General features: G+C 38.9%; 1 protein-coding gene across 1 annotated transcript in view; it reads right to left on the reverse strand.

The window, feature by feature from the left end:
* AQR (aquarius intron-binding spliceosomal factor) overlaps window positions 1-22,640 on the reverse strand; it is a 99,807-nt gene that overhangs the window by 56,940 nt on the left and 20,227 nt on the right. Inside the window, exons 7-14 of the mRNA XM_056133320.1 lie at window positions 20,448-20,516; window positions 19,207-19,307; window positions 15,767-15,843; window positions 11,346-11,410; window positions 8,674-8,790; window positions 5,127-5,240; window positions 2,893-2,996; window positions 686-788 (exon numbers count right to left, since the gene is read on the reverse strand). Coding sequence (XP_055989295.1) covers window positions 686-788; window positions 2,893-2,996; window positions 5,127-5,240; window positions 8,674-8,790; window positions 11,346-11,410; window positions 15,767-15,843; window positions 19,207-19,307; window positions 20,448-20,516 — 750 coding nt within the window. The remainder of the gene's footprint in view (window positions 1-685; window positions 789-2,892; window positions 2,997-5,126; window positions 5,241-8,673; window positions 8,791-11,345; window positions 11,411-15,766; window positions 15,844-19,206; window positions 19,308-20,447; window positions 20,517-22,640) is intronic.

The raw sequence follows: 22,640 nt of genomic DNA on the forward strand, positions 1-22,640 counted from the left end.
TGAGATATTTTTACACTGATGGAAAATAGGACAAGGAATTTTTAGAAAGTACATGTAGTCAGATACAAGGAAAACGGATTTGTAAGAAGAAAGGCAAAGATGATGATGATGCAAGTATATAAAGGTCATACAAGTAAATATATCAACTGTAAATATTTTTCAAACTTTAATTAATTAAAAACTCTTCCCAAAGATTTCTTCCAAATGGCACTTAAACACCTGTCACCAGGCTGAAAACACTACAAACAGCTTTCTGCACTACCCTCAAAACAGGCAGAGACTATCGTCCATTCGACAATAAAGGACTGTATTTTTCAAAATATATTAAAAGCAACAGCTTGGACTATAAATCCCTAAACTGTACAAAACACACCCGTGTATGTGTAAAAAATGTGTATAGGTAAAAAGAAATGTATGAAACAGGAAAAACTACTCAGTCTTACAACAACCCTAGAGAGAGAGACAGAGAGAGAGAGAGAGATAAAAGAAATGAAAAAGAAATCCAAGAAATGAGGGGGAGGAAAATCTGACAAAATCAAATGAAAGAATTCTAAAACAGGTAGGAACTATCTAATAAATCGTTAGTCCAGAAAACTAATTTGTACATGTCGATATCTTTCATAATTATTCAAAAGAGGGAAGGAAACTGCATGCAAAATTCACAGACAATTCAATTGGTATTTACCAGCAATTCTAGGAGAAATTTCTTATCAAAAGTCGTATCTTCATTTTTAGGGAGCGTGGGTAACAAGCAGAGGTATGATGCCACCTGGTGGAGAGTATTTGAACTGCAAAATGAAGAGGAGGCAGCTCAGAATTTTGTTCTTCCGTTCACTTTTGAAACACCGTAAGTGGCTCAAAGAGTTTTTAGCTAGGTCTAATTCTATCAAAGCAAACAGTAAGACAGCAACGAAAGTTAAACCCCTAGTATATGGTTCTCAAAATGTGTTCTACAAACCTCACGTGGCTCCTAGATGCTTTCAAGCAATATGACTGTTAGGATGATGTTATTTTGCCAAGCCCCACCCCCTATTCCTTCCCCTCTGCTGCCCCCCATCCCTGCCAACGCCACACATACACCTGTTGACTTTTTGTTTCTACGGTGAAAGAGCAAAGCAATGGCTGGGTAGCTGGGGAACGACTAGCGTGAATCAAGGCAGTGGCAGCAAGTAGTGCTAAGGTGTCACACAGTAGTGCACGTGGACAGTTTGCATCCCTGATGTCGACACAGGTAGGTTAGTGTTGAAAGCCAGCTTCAAAGGGCATTCAGTAACTTATGATAACATATCCATTTATTTTATTTTTCTTCTCTTTTCTTTTGCCATTTTCATTGATCCACCTCGCTTTGCTTAAGAAGTCATGCACTGGATGTAATTTCCCCCAAGAATGCAGAACAACGAGGACATGACTAAGCAGAGTAGGTAAAGTTAGAAGGTGAAGAAGGGCTAAGGAATTGTACCACCTCTCTTCAAATCCTGTTACTAAACCACTGTATCATCTAAGCAAGGTGGTAATCAACGACTGTGTACTTCAAAATGGTTATACATTTACATGAAAGTTTTGAAGACTATAGTATTTATATCATGATTTTTATTATTTTTAAAAAGTATATTAGCAGGCAAGTGCCAGAGAATATTATTTTTTCATGAATACTAGACATATGAAATTTTTTCAAAGGCATACTAATAGTATGACATATACTGCATATATATTTGTATTATGCTTATAAGTGACTGAATAATGGGATACCAGCTTTATGGGTTTTCTTTTCTCTCTCTCTCTCTGTCTCTGTCTCTCTCTCTTTTTAGGCACGAGGCTGGGTAGCACACCTGGCGGTGCTTAGGGCTTACTCCTTGCTCGGGAATTCAGGGGTCACCCCTGGTGGAGAATGGGGGACCTCATGGTGGTACCAAGGATTAAACCCGGGTCCGCTGCATGCCAGTTAAATGCCCTACCTGCTGCACTGTCTCTCCAGCTCCACCAACTTTATGTTCTAATTGAAGAAAAATTTACTATCTAGGAAAACATAAATTATGAGAAATACAGAATTTACCAAAATCACAAAAAAGATGGATAATACTTAGATAATTCAAAAATGTCATATATGAGGACCAGTGATAATATGAGGTAAGGCACTAGCCTTGAGCTCGAATCCTCTACACCACATATGGCTGCCTCAGCACCACCAGAGGTCACTCCTAAGCACAGAATCAGAATCAGTCACCAAGAGCTTCCAGGTGTTGCAGGGATTGAACCCGGGTCAGCTGAGTGCAAGGCAAACGCCCTACCTGCTATACTATCGCTCTGACCCCAAGATAACCAAATTTCTTTTTTTTTTTAATTGAATCACTGTGAGATACAGAAAACAAAGCTTCTGTGTTTGAGTTTCAGTCATACAATGATCAAACACCCATCCCTCCACCCGTGCACATTCTCCACTACCAATGTCCCCAGTATACTCCCCCTTTCAAACTCTCCCCCTGCCTCCGATACTCTCTCTCTACTTTTGGGCATTATAGTTTGCATACAGATACTGAGAGGTTATCACGTTTGATCCTTCATCTACTTTCAGCACGTATCTCCCATCCCGAATGATCCCTCCAACCATCATTGACTTAGGGATACCTTCTCTATTCCAGCTGCCTTCTCCCTCAGCTCATGAGACAGGCATCCATCTATGGGGCATTATTCCTGGCCCTTGTGTCTACTGTCCTTGGGTGTCAGTCAGTTAGTATGGAAGATAACCAAATTCTAAACACAGCTTTGTCCAGATGTCATTAAGGTGATTCAACAAATAATATTACCGAAATTAAAATATATATATATATTCTAGTCCAGAGGAAAAATTCAGGAAAAAAGCAGCAAAGTAAGTTTGCCTGTGTGATGTCTTACCTAAGAGGTCCAAAGAACTTGACCAAGGATTCCCGAGTATCTACTTCTGCCACATTTGAGAGGGCAAAGTCATAAAGTTCAGGAAAATGTGCAAAAGCAGCTCTCTAGAAAAGAACAGCAAATTAAATAAATAAAACAACCACAATCAGTAATATCTACAAGTACAACCAACTACAAGCTATCTACTATAAGGTGAAAACAGTATTTTAAAAACTATAAATGCACTTTTCTTACATTTCTCAATGTACTACTTCTCAATGTGACCTCGCCTTATTCAGCCAGAAATATTCAGTACAGTAGCAGATGGGGACGGGAAAGGACCTACAGCTATTCTAGCAGTAATGGCCAAAAAAAAGCAAATGTTTAATTTTTAAATTTCTAAAGTTTTGTTTTCATTATACATAAAAATTGGCATAGGCTCACTCTACAACCTGTGTTCTCCTTTGCAGACGAATCTCACTTTGTTTGTGTCTATGTTTCTATGCTTCCTGTGTTCTATCTTGAATACATTCCCTCTCTTTGTCTTCTTTCACATCTTTCTAAGTAAATTTCAATAAAAATCTTATTAAAAAAAAGGGCATAAGGTTATGTCTGAGTGGTCAGGGAAGGGGAGGAAAACAAAACATTTTATTAGTAAAAAAAAATGGACTAATGAGGATTATGGCAACCCCTCAAAAAAAAAAAAAAAAAGATGGGATGGGGACAAAGTCCCAAGGGAAATTCCTATCATACACAGAAGCTTCATGGCAGAGATCACAGCAACGTGTGGCTCTTCCAGCTTTATTTTAGAACTCTACAGAGAGAGGATCTTATACAGTTTGCCCAATTATCATGAGGCAAAAAGTGCAAAAGGAAGGCCAGAGAGATAGTACAACTAAAAGGTAACACTCTTCCCTTGCATATAGCTGAGCTGGGTTTAACCCCAGCACTGGACACTATTTCCCAAGTTGGTCAGGACCGATCGCTGAACCCAGAGCCAGAAGTAGGCCCTGGGCACCATTGGTGTGGCCCCAAAACAAGCAAGCCAAAAAACCACTCAAAACAAACCTTCAAAAACTAGAATGGTATCATGGCAATTTAGTAAGCCATATGAGATACCCCTGGTCTTCCATAAAGTCCAGTGGCACAGAGAAGATGAAGTTTTTGTGTGCCCCATAGTGGAAGACAGAGAAGGGAGCCAAGGTTGTACATCAGCCGGCCACGGGAATCACTCAAGGCAATGGCAAACAGAGCCTGAGAGAAGCCTGAGCTCAAGTAAATGAGGAATAGTCAGCCCCTATTAGAGCCTGAGCACCTTCCCCAAGCCTGGGATCTTGTCACCGGGAAGCAGTCAAGCAGTGTATCTGCCATGAGGATAGACACATACACACAAGCCTTGTCACTCTGAGAGCAGAGGCAGGACCAAAACACTATTGCTGGGGCTGGAGAGATAATACAGTGGGTAGGGCGCTTGACTTGCACACAACCAACCCAGGTTCAAGCTCCGGTATCCCACATGTTCCCCTCCAACCCTTGTCAGGAGTGATCCCTCAGCATAGAGCCAGAAGGAAAGAATTAGGGGGGAGGCCTGTGCACTACTGGGTGTGGCCTCAAGACAAAACTGGAGAATAAAAAAAGAAAAGAATTTAAATTAAAACGTAAAAGCTACTTTCTACACCAGGTTAAATAGAGCTCAAGGGAATGATGTGATTAGTAGCAGAAAACAAAGATATTTTCTTTTGCAAATTTAAGCTCGATTTTTACTTTAAAAGCATACAAAATGTATGCACATACTCTGTCAAGTCAAAATGTTAAATTTTCATAAACTGGTATGTAAATGTAGTAACTATATTTCTGAGTAGCATACAGTAGTTGATTAGGTTAAGAACGATGAAAGAAAGCTAACTTATTAATTTATCAGAATTTAAATTTTATCAAAAATTTCAAAGTTCAAGATAAAAACACCATTAAATCCTTAACTTTTTCTGTACAGTCTACAAAACCGAAACAATAATAGGACCTAAACTTATGTTTAGTCTCCCTCTCTTCACTTCTTTCGTCCTTCCCCTTCCTCCCTCCATTCCTCCTTCTCTCCTCACTTTCTTCCTTCTTTCTCTCTCTCTCCCCCTTCTCTCTCTCTTCCTTCCTTACTTTGTGGTGCCAGGAATTGAATCCCAGCCTCAAACATACGAGAGAAGGGCTCTATGATCTATCCAGCTCCCTAGTCAGGACCCAGTTTTCCACATTTCAATTACCTGTAAAGAAGTAATTCTATCATAGTGAATTGTGGTCATCTCATTCTCTGTCAGAGCATTTCCAGTCTGGTCATTAATCTCAAAACCAGTATAGAATTTAAGCATGTCCAAAAGCTGAAAGAATATATTTCAATTAACAGATGTATAAGATTTAAAAAAAAAAAACATGAACACACACCAATAAAATTAATGAGTCCACATATCCTCTTAAGGTGCTAAAAATTTTTGAAATGAAAACACCCAATAAGCATTTCCCAACAGAACTTAGTTTATGTGAAAATTAAGTGTGTGCCTCAAAAATAATTAAATGTATTTCATATACATGACCTACATTTACAGAGAACTTAAGAGATATGAAGGGTCTAATCAAAGCAAACACAAAGTTTAATGAAGAAGAAAACAGATTCAGCTGTGTAACTACAAATTCTTAAAAGTATTCCACCAGAGGACTCCTGAGGTCTTTTACTTAAATTGCTTATATAGAAGTTTCTGAGCAGGGGTTTCAGAATTCCTAGTGGAGATGCTCTTCTCAACATGTGGCTCCTATTAGAGAAACACAGCAGTCTGGGGAAAGCTAAGCTGTTTACTTATTCCCCCCAGCAGTTTCATGGTCACAAGTGCTTTCTGTGGCTTAGTTCCTGCTGCTAATGAAGGTATGGTTCCCTTGTGGCAGCACTCTCAACAAAATCAAATCTCTGGCACATCACTCAAAATCAAACCTATGGCACATCAGAAAGGATTTTAGTATTTTTTAATGTGTGAGGCAAATCACTGGAAGGAAGTTTAGTGAGGTCATGAGAAAAAAATGAATACTTACACAGAGATTAAAATATACTTCAAAAATCTATAAATATTTAAAAACTGCATCTCTGTGATCTCACTGGAAGGCAAGTGTTGGAAGACATTTTTTTTTCTAGATGATATTACAGGAAACAAAACACTATACTTCTAAGCGTATGGTGCTGCCAGCAGGTCAATCTGTGAGGCGAGTGCATCAGCAGCCTGATGGTGCCTTCAGACTTCCAGATACCCCAAAATTGCTGCTGTGCCTTTGGCCAGACCCCAAAAACATGGGGCAAAGTTTACCAAAAAAGTAAACAGCCAAAAGTTTAGGTATGTGGGAGACACACCCACAAACCACCTTCAGCTCAGCTATATAATTGGAGGCATGGCCTCTCTGGTTCCTGATCAAACTGCTTAATGGCCATGATCCCAGAGGCTCAGAAACAAATCTCAAAACCCAATGGCTTTTGGGAGAATTGCTTCCAGTCCCTGCTATGGGTTACAGGCGCTGGGTCACCCCAGGTGGGAATAGGTTTCATGCCTTGGCCTGTTCCCCCTAGCGGCCCAGTGGTCACCATCCTCCAGAGGCCACTGGACAGTCAGGTTTGGCCCGCAGTGAGGAATACGCGGGGCCTCATGGGATGGGGGTGGAGCCTGGCCTTTCGTCCCTGTCCAACAAGACCCTGAGTCACCGTCCATGAACGGCCTCTCTGGCTTCTGATCAAGCTGCTTAACAGCCATGATCCCAGAGACTCAGAAACAAATCTCAAAACCCAGTGGCTTTTGGAAGATATGCATCCAGACCCCGCAGTAGGTTATTGTCACCGGGTCACCCAAGGAGGAAAGGGTGTTGTCCTTCCACCTGCTCCTGATCAAGCTGCTTAATGGCCATGATCCCAGAGACTCAGGAACAAATCTCGGAACCCAGCAGGTTTTGGCAAGAAATCCCTCTAGATTTAATTGCTAAAATTTTGAAATTTCAAAATCGTGCGGCCACTACTGCAGCCACACGACATCATATGTTATTCATAACCAACAATAGAAAACAAATTGTCTACTGTTGCCTTTTCAGCAGATCTGAGTGTTGGGGTAAAACCCCAAATAATAATGGTGGATCTGATGTCAAAATATTGAATGCAATCAAAGTAGAGAGAGAGTAATTTGGAAATTATCTACCCCACAGGTAGGGAAAGGTGTGGGATAGGAGTATCCTGGGGTTTTTGGTGGTGAAGAATGGGCACTGGTGAAGGTACGGATGTTTCATTGTATGACTGAGACTTAAACCCAAAAGTTTTGTAGCTGCTCTCATGATGATTCAATAAATAAAATTATAAAAAATGGGGAAAAAAAGTAAGGTGGCGTTCATTCACAATTCATTCAGCCTAATCAGTGGCTGAATAGCAGTACTCCTACATAAATAAATAAATAAACTAAATTAAGTCTTAAAAAACAAAACAAAACTACTATACTTACTCTCTTCACAACCAATGCAGCAAATGACGTTTTATTTTTATTTTTTTTCTTTTTTGGGTCACACCCGGCAATGCACAGGGGTTACTACTGGCTCTGCACTCAGGAATTATTCCTGGTGGTGCTCAGGGAACCATATGGGATGCTGGGAATAGAACCCAGGTTGGCTGCATGCAAGGCAAACGCCCCATCCACTGTGTTATTGCTCCATCCCCAGCAAATGACGTTTTATTTTCTTTTCTACTCAAGGCAGCAGACTCTGTGTATGTGTGCGTGCACACATACACAAACACACACACACAAATATACATACATACACACATACACATATTTTTATTACTTACGTACTACCAACTGTCTGCTTATAATATTGAGGAGAGTTCTGATATTAAGGATAAAGGTAAAGGTAAAGGTAAAGGTCCTCCCGTTGATCGTCGATTTGCTCAAGCGGGCCCAGTAACGTCTCCATTGGAGACTTTGTTGTTACTGTGTCTGGCATATCGAATACTCTCGGTAGCTTGCCGGGCTCTCCGAGAGGGGCGGAGGAATCGAACTCGGGTCGGCCATGTTGGCCGCTTGTAAGGCGAACGCCCTACCCGCTGTGCTATCACTCCAGCCCTATAAAGCTAGCAGAGGATGGTTAAGGATAGTTTGCCTAAAATACTCATAATCTATTATATTCCAATCATTACCAACACAAGCTCAAAATATATAGACAGGTAGGACCAAGTCATAACTAAGTTCAATATCAGAATAACATATAATTAACATTATACTATATAATGGGCTGGAACAATAACACAGTGGGTAGAGCATTTGCCTTGCACGCATCCAACATGGCCGACCCAAGTTCAATTCCTCCGCCCCACTCGGAGAGCCCAGCAAGCTACCGAGAGTATCTTGCCCGCACGGCAAAGCCTGGCAAGCTACCCATGATGTATTCGATATGCCAAACACAGTAACAACAAAGTCTCCAATGGAGACATTACTGGGTCCGCTCAAGCAAATCGATGAACAACGGGAGGACAGTGACAGTGACAGTGATACTACATAATGACTAGAGGCTAGCTAACCATGTATCCACTCAATTTGTATACTGATTTAACTTTAGAAAAACTAATTAAAAATCTACATTATTTAATTCAACATTTAGTAAAAATTACATTATTTAATTCAACATTTAGTAAAAATTACTTTGTGCCACGTTCTGGCACTTCCTTTGCCACTGCCCAGCCAAGAAAAGGAAAGATTAGAAATGAATACACAAAATATATTCAAATATATCAATGCTCACCTGAGAGAAAAGATGGCCATCCTCTTCCCTATGAACGAGATTGGAAAGGTAACAGTGAACCAAAAGGTGGGAGTCATCGAGGATGGTATTAAACCAGCGTCTTGTGGGGAGTAGGGCCTAAAAAAAAAATAACCACCCCAGCAATAAGTTTGCACATATTCTCTAAGCTAGAGACTAAGTCTGCAAGTATTTGATTCAGAAGTGTTAATCATACACAAAGTAATTCCTGGCTCCCTAAAGTCATTGTGTACAAAGCAAAGGATCTGGTCCATGTTATAAATAAATAAACTCAGTGGCAATGTTTCTATAAAACCCAGCACTGGAAGACAACTTTCATGTTCTAGAAGCTTTCAACTAAGATTCTATATGAAATCCCAACATGTACTGCACATAGGTTTTCCAAATGGGATTGCTTTAAGAGAAAAGTGGACAAGGGACCCAAAGTGGAATTAACTTTACTACTTTCTCTTCCCTCCAAGATTGGAAAGCAATGCTGAAAAACTGTGACAATTTGCAAACCACCGAACTAATGTCCTTCTTAATTTTACTGATGAGGTGACCAAGATTCTTATAAATTAGAATAGTTACTGGCAAAGTCAGAATTTGAATGACGATCTCATAAATGACTTAGTTTAATACAATAATTCTCATGTCAAGAAAAACAAACCCTATCTCTCTAGATAAGAACAAGATTATTATTTTTAATTTCCTAAGGAAAGAAATATAGTATAAACTACATCACCTCTGCCCTTTGACTCTGCACCTGAACTTACCATCAAAATACTTTATCTAGTAATAGTACTGAGATCTTCAGAATCTTAATTTTTAAAGTAGGCTACAGCAGCTACATCAATTTTTTTCGATCAGTAATTTTAGAAACATTTAAACAAGTGGGATGATTAAAATTTTGCCCACTAACCCAAGAAAATATTGCACACTATGAGGCAGTGGGTGTGGGTTACTGAAAGAGTACAGCAGGTAAGACACTTGCCTTACATGACAACTGGGTTCATTCCCCAGCACCATGTATGGGTCCCTGCACACCGCCAGGAGTGATTCCTGATCACAGAGTGAGGAGTAAGTTCTGAGAATTGCTGAGTATAGCCTCATTCCCCTCATCCACTGCCCCCTCCCCTCTCCCAGCCCCACCCCTAAAACTACGAAGGTCTGAGGACATTGCTCACGGGTAGAATACGTGCTTTAAATATGTGAAGCACTGCTTGTTGAAAACAAACAACTCTATCTGGGGGAATCAAAACAACAGAAATCAAACTGCCATTGCTAGACACATATTTAAAAACGTTACCAAGTGTTTTTGTACTCTTAGTAGACCATGTGGAATGGGAAAATTTATCTAAAACCTTCAGGGACCAATTGCTTTTAACATCCTTTTCTATGGGACATCTCGAACTACGCACAAACTAAGGCCAATTTTAGGCACCAGATATTTAAGGACTCAAGGATGTGACTAAGGGAGTATGGTGACACCAACAGGTCAACCTATACCTGCGGGGCGAGGGCATCAGAAGCCTGATGATGCCTTCAGGCTTCCTGACACCCCAAAATTGCTGCTGTGCCTTTGGCCAGACCCCAACAACTTGGGACCAAGTTTACCAAGAAAATAAAGAGCCAAAAGTTAGGTATATGGAAGCCACACCCACAAACTCCCTCCTGCTCAGCTATATAAGCTCATTTATTGGCCTTATTTCAGAGACCCATAGATAAATCTCAAAAGAGATCAAAAGCCACAGTTAATCTCGGACCTGAGCATGGCTGAACAGACTGGGGTAAATTGGAGGGAGGCCGGTTGGCCTGTGCCTGCCCTAGTAGAGCCCCCAGCAGCTACTTGCTTCCACAATCCAAAATTGCTGCCATATCCTTGACTCAACTCCACCATCTCAGGATGATTATATCACCAAGATATAGTCAGCTGAAAACTTTGGTATGCAGGTTTTGTGACTGAAACCTGCAGGCTTTCTTAGGGCTGGAATGGGCTACCTCTCCCCACCTCCCTGTACTTCCGGCAGAAGCCTCAGCAGTCACATCCACACCTCAAAGCTGCCACCCAATTGAAAAGCTACTCCAGCCTTACTGTCTCAATAAAAATACTGAATGCCCTGAACAAACACCAAGACCTCTTGGCACTTCTAATGCATAAAAGGAAAAGGAGAAAGAGGAAGGCTGAGGGTAGGGGGTGATGGATTGGTTGTTGGGAGATGGTGGTGGGGAAACAGGGGACATTGGTGGGGGGAAATATACACTGGTGGAGGGATGGGTGTTGGATCATTGTATGACTGAAACCCAATTATGAACAGCTTTGTAATGGTCTATCTCATGGATATCCAATTACAAATTTTTTTTTTTAAAGTAACGTGGAGCTCATCCCCAATTCAATCAGCTTAATCATTGGCTAAATGAAGAGCAATACTGCTACATTAAAAAAAAAAAAAAAGATGTGACTTAGTGGTAGAGCACAGGCCTTGCATGCCTGAGGCCCTGGTCTTTGATACCCATCCCACTCCACAATATCAAGCATGATCTCTCCGCAGCAAAAGGATAATCACTAGCACTTCAACAAGTGCAACCCAGAATACCACCACAACTGAAGTATTCCATAACACATGAATCATATGCTTCACTTTAGTCCCCTAAATGACCAGCACATTTCTTACCTCTAGATCAATCATGAGTTCAATGAATCTTTCACAGTAATGAACCTTGTCCATAGTGACAGACTCTAGATAAAAGAGAAAAAAACACAATAAAACTTTTTCACTTGGGTCAGTTTGTGTACTATATATTAACTTTAGCAGTTGTTGAGTTTTTTTATTACTCATCAGGACTGAACTGATTCAAAATCAGAATGTCTTACATTTGAGAGAAAAAAAAAAAGCAGACTTTATATTTAGGCTCTATAAATATGGGAAAATGAAACACCTAACTTGACTTCTAAAACACTTTTAAAAATGCATTTTAAAAATCGGATCTGCAAAGGTCTTTTAAACGTGTTCCTCTAGAAAAATCTTTATCAAACAATTAGATTTTGAAAATTACTTGGAAACATAAAAGCTGGGAAGGCAATTTTCGATCCATTCTTGCTTCATACTAAACACCCCAAATTTCCCTATCTAGACACATGGGTTTATATCTTTACAGACCAGGATGGAAAATGAGTGGGAAGGGCGTGGAGCACGGCTCAGAGACTAGCAAATATGAGGACTTGCCTTTGCAAGTTTGGTCCCTAGGGCCATCCACAAGCACAAAGTGTATCCTCAGCAGCTCTACTATTTGGGGGGCCCTGGCGCTGCGACACTATGTGATCTCCTAAGCAGCACAGCCAGGTCAAGCAAGTGGCCAGGAGTGTGGATCCCCCATCCCCAACCCCACCCAGTAAGCACAGGTGTGAGCACCATGAGACCCACAGCAAGCTCTGAAAGCAAGAATGTGTGTGAGCACCAGAACTAGAAGTATGTGTCATCCAGTGAAGACCATGGCTAAGGGCATGAAAGCTGGCCCAGATGGTGACTCAGCAGGCAGCAAAACCCCAAGTGTGTGCTGACAGCTCCCACCCATCACTGTAATAATGAAAAGGAAAAAACAAAAAAGGGTGGGAAGCAGATCTACCAATCAATGAAGAATCATTTTTATGATATTCCTCCGACCATAAATGTTGTATTTTGATATGTCAGTAACACAGAGCAATACAATACAAATATGTTATGTCTGGGTCACACCCAGGGGTACTCAGAGATCACTCAAGGCATTGCTCAAGGGACTGAGGTGCCAGGGATGAAACCTAGCCCTCCACATGCAAAACATATGCTTCTGTCTTTTGAGCCATCTCCCCAGCCCAGCAATGTTTAAACCACTATCTTACTTCATGCTATCCACAGCACCATTTAAAAATATATATTTAATTAGGAGACTAACACCCAAGAATAGCCGAGATTAGTAACAGGAATTCTGCTCCATGGCTTGGAGGCCAGCCGCACATGCTACGGGAAAGGGCAGCTCAGATAGAGAAGGGAGAACCAAATAAAGGGTGTTGGGAGGATCCTCCCAGAATGGGAGATGCATGCTGAAAGTAGACTATAGACCAAACATGATTGTCACCCATTGCCTCTTTTACAAACCACAGCACCCAAAAGGAGAGAGAGAACAAAAGGGAATGCCCTGCCACAGAGGCAAGTTGGGATGGAGGGGATGGGCAGTGGGAGGGATACTGGGACCCGTGGTGGTGGAAAATGGGCACTGGTGGAGGAATGGGTATTTGATCATTGTATAATTGAAACCCAAGCACATATAGTTTGAGAAAATCACCAGCAAGAAAAACATATTTATAATTAGAACAAAACACTCTACTTAAAATCAGAGCTTTATAAACTTTGTCTACTTGTGACCCTTATTTACCTGAAAAATGCAACATGGGTGAATGTAGCCAGAAATACTAGGATTGGCTACATGACTAGGTTTTATATTTGTTTTTTGTCTTTTGGGATTTTTCTTTTTTTTGGCTTTTTGGTTCATACCTGGCAGTGCTCAGGGGTTACTCCAGGCTCTGTACTCAGGAATTACTCCTGGCGGTGCTGGGGGACCATATGGGATGCTGGGGATTGAATCTGGGTTGGCTGCATGCAAGGAAAATGCCCTAGTCACTGTACTATCACTCTGGTGCCATATGACTAGTTTTGAATTAAGTTTTGGTCTTTGTGCCTTCAAAAACCTTTTATTGTTGCCAAATTTTTCTTGATCCTCACATTCAGTTACACAAGACTACAAGCTTCTATGATGAGACAGCTTTCTAGGGCCTACTGTCAGAGCTGAAACCCCCTCATGCCAATTTCAAATATCAATATATCCTCATTATTTGTTTTAGTGGGTTGTGTTTTGGCTTCTTTTTCCTAACAGCAGTCCCGCATCTGTGATAATGCTACGCATATTTCCTTCATAACAAGTAAGTGTTCCTTTGAATGACCCTATAAAATATATAAGCCATATTTTTCAAATTTCTTTGGCTTCCTAATTACACAATCCATAAACATATAGTTTATATATGCTTTATATATTTGGTTGATTTTGTTTGGGGGTCACACCAGTGTTGCTCAGAACTGATTCCCATCTCTGCACTCAGGGATCACTCCTGGCAGGGTTCAGTGGACCTATGAGTACTGGGGATAGATTCTGGGCCAGACACGTGGAACGGAAGTATTCTCCTCACCCACTGTACTATCTCTCTGGCCCTCACAATCCATGTATCTTTACACTCTCTCCAAACTGGTACTTTTCATCATCATGTTGACGTCTTGGCTAGAGAGTTAAAACATTTTGATTAAAGTGTAATGTCAATCTAGGAAATTTTGTTAAGTTATAATCCGTAAACGAAAATACTAAGACTATTGTAAAGGGTGTTTAAAAACATTGCAAGTTTTTGCTCCTTGCTTTTGTGTGACTGTGTGTATTATTTTTGGTTTGGGGGTTATACTGGTATGCTCAGGGATTACTATTCCCTGTTCAGTGCATGTACTCCAGTCCCCTAGTCTACTCTGGCCCCTGTGACTTACTTTTGCAAGTTTTCTAAATGAACACAGATAAACATTCTGAAGTCAGATATTCAATTTTTCTGACTGTAGTTATTACAGAAATTTGTAGTTCTAAGCACACATATTGCCATTGCACCTAATCCCTACCCAAAAAGCCCTGAGTCTTTTTTCCTCGTTGAAGCTACTTGACTGATTTTTTTTTTTTTATTAGTGAGACACCGAGGTTCAGTTGTAGACTTACAAATTTTTGTGCTTGGGTTTGTTATACAATGATCAAATACCCATCCCTCCACATTAACTGAAAGATTTAAACGTACTACTATTAAAATTTTAGGTTAGAAACATATGATAAAACTTTTTCATAATTATTCTGATATGAGAAATGTGTCCTAAATAGAAACAGTTAATTTCTATGCCTCAATTAATTATAGGTATGATTTTTAGTTGCAACTTATTACTTGGAGGATCAACACTTTATAAGATTATAAATAATCTGTTTTTTCATATTTTTCAACCTATGATATTTATATTTTTCAGAAGTTGGAAAATATAGCTATGGTATATATATTTATTGACCTGCTCCTAGATTATATTCCAGTTAAGAAGTAACATGTTCTTAAATAATACCAGATTTCATAGATTATATTAGCCTTTGTCAAGTTAATAGTATTTTATTTTCATTCACCGAGTGCTTATAAGGATCTTGCAAATCCAGTGCAATTAGGACCTTTTAGTATTTAAGTATATGACATATACATATCTATATATAGGTTAATTATGGTCCATTTCAAAGTATATACAGCATATGCTTTTCTACAGAGTACATGCTTACATTTTTTTCCCATGAATACATGGAGCCACCATGGAGGAAAATCTATTTCCTCTAGTTTCTCATGACTTAAAAATCAGTCTCTTCCTTTCTTTCCGCAATAGTTGTGTAACCTGAAGGAAGACCCTGTGCCCCACACTGCAAATGTCAAGGGGTGTGTAACAGTCTTGTTTACCACTATCTCCCAGGAGCTGGGTCTTCTAACACTACCAAAGGTATTTGCTAACTAAATGAACATTTCATTTAAATGTGAGTTTTTTGACGCAGTCACAACACTCACACTGGCAAGATATTTGAATAATGGTAGATATACACTTTGTTATTACAGTTTAAGATAATTCTTTTTTTAATTTATATTTTTTTTATTTTCATTAGTGAAAACCATGAGGTATAGTTGTGGACATTACAAGTTTTTGTGCTTGGGTTTCAGTTATACAATGATTGAGTACCCATCCCTCCACCAGTGCCCATTCTCCACCCCCAATGATCCCAGTATCCTTCCCACCCCTCCCATACCCCCATCTCGTTCCACCTCTGTGGCAGGGCATTCCCTTTTGTTCTCTCTCTTCTTTTGGTTGCTGAGGTTTGCAAAAGAAGCACTGAGTGACAATCATGTTTGGTCTATAACAGTTTAAGATAATTCTAAGAAACCTTTCAGACTCAAAATTAATAAATAGCTTCAGGGCTTCTGAACTATAAGTCAAATAAAAAAGAAAATATTTACCTGACAGTGGGACTGAATTCAGCACAGAGATAAACTTCTGGATAAGTCGTGAAAGAAATCTTCTTTCTTGATAGGCCCTTAAAATCAGAGAGATGACATCAAATTCTTCTTCTTCTTCTTCTTCTAATTATTATTATTTTGGTCTTTGGACCATACTATATGGAGACTATTCCAGCTCAATTTTCTGCTGGAGATCTCTTCACTTAGCACAGCAAAATTAAATTCACCCACTTTACTATGAATCTAACTTTCCCTCTTATAACCCCCATCCTTTTTTTCTAAATTGAATCACCATGAAATACAGTTACAAAGTTGTTTATGATTTGATTTCAGTCATATAATGTTCCAACACCTGGTCCTTCACCAGTGTACATTTCTCGGTCCCCTGCCACCACCACCCCACCCAAACACATACAAAGCTTGCCTCTATGGCAGGCACTTTTCTTCTTTCTCTCTCTCTCTCTCCCTTTGCTTCAAGCATTATGGTTTGCAATACAGGTACTGAAAGATTATCAGGTTTGCTCCTTCACATGCAGTTCTTATTCACAGTAATCATTTCTAATGATCAGTGTCATAGTGGTCCCTTCTCTAGTCTAACTGCCCTCTCCCCTGCCACCACTTGAAGGAATATAGCCCTCATCTTGATAAATATCCACCCAATGCCTACTCTGTAAATAAATTTCTTGTCAACTCACATCCAATAAACAGCTCCTAAATTTATTACATTTCACCATCTCTTTATTTCTACAATCATCATTAGCTTACGCTTTGCTCTTAGTATCTCTTGCCCAAGTTTTAAAATCACCTTCTATTACTATCTCGTGTATTCCACTTAAAATCTGTTGTTTCCAAAAAAGATCTTTCCAAAATGTAAATCCAATTATATCACTCAATTAATAAAAAAAAATATTTGGGAGTATTCTGTCATAGAGAACATCAAATTTTAATTTCTTGCAAACATCAAGGGGCTGGAGCGATAGCACAGTGGCAGGCATTTGCTTTGCGCACAGCCAGCCTGGCCAGGCTGGGTTCGATTCCTCTGCCCCTCTCGGAGAGCCCGGCAAGCTATTGAGAGTGTCTCACCCATGCGGCAAAGCCTGGCAAGCTACCCGCGACATATTCAATATGCCAAACACAGTAACAACAAGTCTCAAAAAGATGGAGACATTACTGGGTCCGCTTGAGCAAATCGATAAACAACAGGAGAACAGTGCGTGACAGTGCAAAGATCAAAAAAAATCTTGAAGGTGCTGGAGCGATAGCACAGCAGGGAGGGCATTTGCCTTGCACACGGCTGACCCCGGTTCGATTCCCAGCATCCTATATGATCCCCTGAGCACAGCCAGGAGTAATTCCTGAGTGCAAAGCCAGGAGTAAGCCCCATGCATTGCCGGGTGTGACCCAAAAAAGAAAAAAAAATGTTGATAAAGGAATTAAGTTTAAGTTCTAGCTCTGTCACATTGCAGATGTGTATCTTTTGGAGGAAAGCCACTTATTCTTTCCAGATCTTAACTTTTCATAAATCTGTAGAGAAAGGAGCTGCAAATTAAAATATAGTAAAAGAAAAAATAACCTTCAAGTATCTTAATACTTGAAAGTAGAAATAGGTAGAGCCAGAAAAGATAGAGAAGAAAAACTAGAAAAGTTGTAGAAGATAAAGGAGATGGGATGGATAAGAAGCAGAGTAGGATCAACAGAATCAAGTGATGATTTAAAGGAAATGACACAAAGTAAATATACAAAAACCCCAGAATATCAGATGCTAGCAGGTATTAGCAGTGACCAAAGAAGTCAGAAAGAACAATTTCAAATGGAAATGGGAAAGCTGGAACCAGACTGAAGTAGGGGTAACATGGTTTGAAGAATATATTTGAATATACACACAGACTACTGTATAGTATATTGTGCGTATAGGAGGGTAAATTAAAAATAAAAGGAGTAACATTATAAATCTCAAGGAAAATGAGTCCTGAACACATTTATGTAAGCAGAGAAAAAGAAATGAATGGAAAAGAGCAATAAAGATAGATAAAGAGAAAGGTTTACTGATGAAGCAGGTGTGAAGTAATTAAGGCAAGAGCATTTAGGTCACTAAGAGGAAAAAAAGAAAACAAACTTTTTAGACTATGTATATCTATTACTGTCTCCTACAAATGACACTTCATTCTGTACAAGACTTGCTACAATAAATTTCTATCCTGTTGATAATAAATTTCACTATTAAAAATAATCCAAAGAAACTGTGACCAAATTAAGCCAATAAAAATTTGCTGATAAAAACATGAAACTTGAAAAAAAATTGACATAGTCTCAAAAACTCTAGTTAAAAAGCTTATGACAAAAATGTGCTGAAGAGCTGAGGGGATGTAGCTTACATGTGCATGGCCCCAGATTTAATAAAAAAAAAAAATTTCTCCCCCATCCTCTTCCCACCGTACCCCCAATAAACTATTAGATCTGACCACAATTAACAAACTATTAACTGTTGTGTGGTCTCCAAAATTAAAAAAATAATTCTCCAGTACCAGAGGTGAGCACAAAGCATAGAGCAGGAAATGGGCCCAAACTGCCAGGTGTAACTCAAAATCCCAGAAAAAAAACAAAAGGTACAAGGACAAGGGCAGGGTTCATCAAAAATGAAGGAAAAAGTATCTATTTTCTGTTACAAAATTTGCATCTTGAAAATTTAGACTTGAATTTAATGACTAAAAGAATCTCTCTCACTTTTTATAATCAAATTACTTTTCCCTTTAGTACTATGTAATAAACTATGTAACTCAGGTTTATTTCTGGTCTTTTCAACTAGAATAAAGTTTCATCAAGGCCAGATATTAATGTCCTTTTTTCTCTGTTATACCCTCAAAACCTAGAATGGTGCCTAGGAAAATAATAGGCACTCAATATTTGTTGAATAAATGAATTAAGGTTGGAGTACATAAAAGTCATTAAGAGTGAGAATGCAAGAAAAATAAATTAATTGATGGCTTAAAACTAAAGAATACAGAGAACCATCTCTGACAGACTATGAACATTAGGCAGAGAGAAAAGAGTTCCATACTTACCAGTTGGGTAGAAAGAAAAATATAAGAGTTACAGTTTCTTTTTTACCTCTGTGAAAAAATACTTCATGAGAGACTAAGTAAAAGTACCTCTTAACCATATTTTTTCTTCAGTAATATACAAAGGAAGCAATAACCATGGACCACAGCAATAGTATAGTGGGTAGGGTGCTTGCTTTACATGCAGCCAATCCAGGGTCAATCCCTGACATCAAATATAGTCCAACAGAAGTGATCCCTGAGCGCAGAGCCAGGAGTAAGCCCTAAGCATCTATGTGAGTATAACCAAAATAAAAAAGGAAGCAACAACACTGTCAATATCACCTAAGACTCATAACACACACTAATAAACCAATACAGAATGAAACTTTGTCAACATACTGTTCCCGTGCTTCTGGATCCATTTTTTCATCATTCTTTTTAATTAAATTCCAGAATTTTCTTAGTTTAGGTGTCTTTTTTAATTCTAAGTCCAATCGTGCCTGCAAGAATGATATAGCATTACAACATCAGTAACTTCAGAACTTACAAGGATAAAGATTAGATTAATATCATTAAGTTTTCAAACACATGCATACTTGGGGAGCAATGGGAAAAAACTGAAAATAACATGACAAAACTTAAAAGCAAAGAAACTGAAAATTGTATTTTTTGAAGCTGTATAATTCTAACTCTTAACAGAAAAAAATTATAAACTGCATTTTCTCGAAAAGACTTTCAGCTCAGTAATCAGTTAAATTTCTTTATTTCTAAAATTAAGGATTTAATATTGAAAACATAAGCAAATAAGCTTAAAAGCATATTGACTAATGTTTGAATGAAACAATGATCAGTCAATACAACCAAACAAGATAGTATCAAAATCACTATATCCTCCTCTTCTTGTAGGACACTTTATTTTTTAAATTAGTAGAAATTTTTTATCTGTCTGCTTTCATTCCCATCAACCAATGAACTTGTATATCTGGTATCACATAAACTATCACCTGCAGGAAATTGAATTCTGAAAAAGCAAATGAAATTTTGAAGTATTAACTTTAAATAAAATTTAAATGAAATTTTAAAGTGTTAACTCTACAATCTATTAATTTGGCTTTGATACCAGAAAATTGCTAATGTTATCCAATAAAGATTGGATAAAATAAATGAAGTTATTTATAATGAACATGATCTAGAACTTCAATTACGGCTTTGTATATTCTAATTAAGGGGAAATTAAAGATCCAAGCCTACATTTAATTATACCCAAAAGTAGGGCTGCTATGTAGCTCAGAGGTAGAGCAAGTCTGCATGTATGAGGGTTTGGGTTTGAAACCCAGCATAGCAACATACACACCAGAAGCATACAGAAGGATGATGCTTTGCCAAATTAAATTCTCTTTTCTATGGACTCACATATTACATTATTTCAACTTAGTACTGAAAGTAGGTGAAACACACTTTAGCTTGTACCAAAAAAATTAGAGCTAAAAATAAAATTACATCTTTTTTGCATAGTAACAGCTAAATTTTATAAGCAGGAAGGGAAATTTTTAGCTACCACATTTATATGCATATTAAAGCTGCACCATCTAAAATTGCATGTTCAGATTATAACATAAGAGTTTCTGAAAGATACTTGCCGACTGTAAGCCCATCCACATTGGAAGGGAGATGAGCTGCTGCACTTGACTCCGTATCAGGTCCACTTCCTGGTTAAGGCATGAAGAAAACAGGTTTTAAAGCATACCAGAATCATTATTAATCAAATTTGACTGCCTTACCACTGGTTTATATAAACTATTAAGATTTGGGGAATACAGCTTCACACCTCCACATGAAACATACCAACAGTTTAAGCCTGAATCTTTAGATAGGAAGCAATACATGTTTCTAAGTTCAGGGGGCTGGAGGTTTGTGGAGGTACATGTCACTGTCTTTCAATGAATACTTTCTCTTTTTTTATTGAATCATGATGAGATAGAGCATTACAAAATTGTTCATGATTGCATCTCAGTCATACAATGTTCCAACACCCATCCCTCCACCAGTGAATTTCCCAGCACCAGTGTCCCGTTTCCCTCCCACCACTAAGCTACCTCCTACCCCAGCCTGACTCTATGGCAGGTACCTCTCTTCTCTCTTTCTCATTTTAGGCATTAATGGTTCGCAATATAGATGCAGTGTGTCTCTTGACCTGCTTCCAACATCCAATGAATACTACTTTAATATTAAAAAATTCCATACTTTGCGTTGGGGAGATGGCTAAAGGGGCTATGCTTTACACACAGGAGATCAGGGTTTGGGGTTGGAGTGATAGCACAGTGGGTAGGGCATTTGCCTTGCATGAGGTCAACCAGGGTTCAATTTCCAGCATCCCATATGGTCCCCGGAGCACCGCCAGGAGTAATACCTGAGTGCATGAACCAGGAGCAACCCTGTGCATCGCCGAGTGTGACCCAAAAAGCAAAAAAAAAAAAAAAAAAAAAAAAAGAAGAGGTCAGGGTTTGACACCCAGGATCCCATAGTTCTCAGGCAACACTGAAAGCGACTACAACTGAACACTACCAGTGTGGCCCCAAAATCCAAAAGAAAAATAATTCAGCCATTTCATATGAGGATTCAGTATTTGTTCAGGGGTTTCAGGGACTAAATCCAGGGTTTCAAACATGCAAGTCATGTGCCTTACCAATGAACTACATCTCCCCTCTCTAAGAATAAAGTTTGTCATGGATAGGAAGGAGGCGCGGACCTCTCCAACATGCTTGGGGGCTTGAGGGTCGCTCCTGACAACCGTCAGTCCAGCTCTGTGAGCCTGATAAAGATTTGGAGCTCATGCCTAACAGTGCTGGTGCTACTAAGGAAATACCTGCTGGTGCTGGGGAGGAGAGCGGGAGGTGCCAGTGATCTAACTTGGGGTCTCCACATGCAAGACACGCAACACTACTGCTATTCACAGATAACACAAAGTACAAAACACTAATTTGCTCAACACACACATTTCTAGCAGAAACTGAACAAAGTGATTTGCCTTTCTTACTTTAGCTTTACTAGGCAAACAAGTGCCCTTTTTTATCATCCATCATTCATTCGTACCTTTTTTGTTGTTGTTGCTTTGTTTTGTATTTTTGTGGGTTTTTTTGTTGGTGATTTTACAGTTTAGAATGGTTTCCAAGATTGCTACCAAAGAGTGGCCTAGTGCTGTAGGCACAAGAAGGCTAAAATTAAAATGTCTTGGGCTCAGGAAATACATGGTTACTCAATTCATATTTTTATTCAGACATAATGAAACAAGTAATGCTGAAGGCCACTGAGTTAACATTAATGATATTTATTACAAAGGAATTTTTAAATAGAAACACACATAAGTCGGGCTATGAACTAATTGGTTGATGGAAATGCCATGTCCAGAGGATTTTAGGAACCCACACTTCTACTACCCTTAGTGCTAATGACTCAGATTTAGCTAACTCAGTCAAGTGTCTAAAATTACTATGCTGAAAATAATGTATCAAATTACATATTAATCATTTAAATAATAAGCAAACCTTAAATAAGCTAAATCTAACACCAAACTACTAATACTAATTAAATCTTGCTTTAACTGAATTCCTAATAAGGAATGATATCTCCTTATAGTTACTCTAACGTAATATACATTAAAGAGGTAACAGTCTCATCCACTGGAAGTCCTATAAATCTATTATACCTTTATGGGATCCATTTGAGACAGTACATAAAAACAGCTAAGGACCACCCACCAACATTCAGTTCTCAGGATAAGAAAGAACTTTAACGCATTCTCCTGTGTAAGTCTAAGTACACTATCAATTCAG

Source organism: Sorex fumeus, unplaced genomic scaffold, assembly GCF_029834395.1.
Source record: "Sorex fumeus unplaced genomic scaffold, SorFum_2.1 ptg000098l, whole genome shotgun sequence".
Lineage (NCBI taxonomy): Eukaryota > Metazoa > Chordata > Mammalia > Eulipotyphla > Soricidae > Sorex > Sorex fumeus.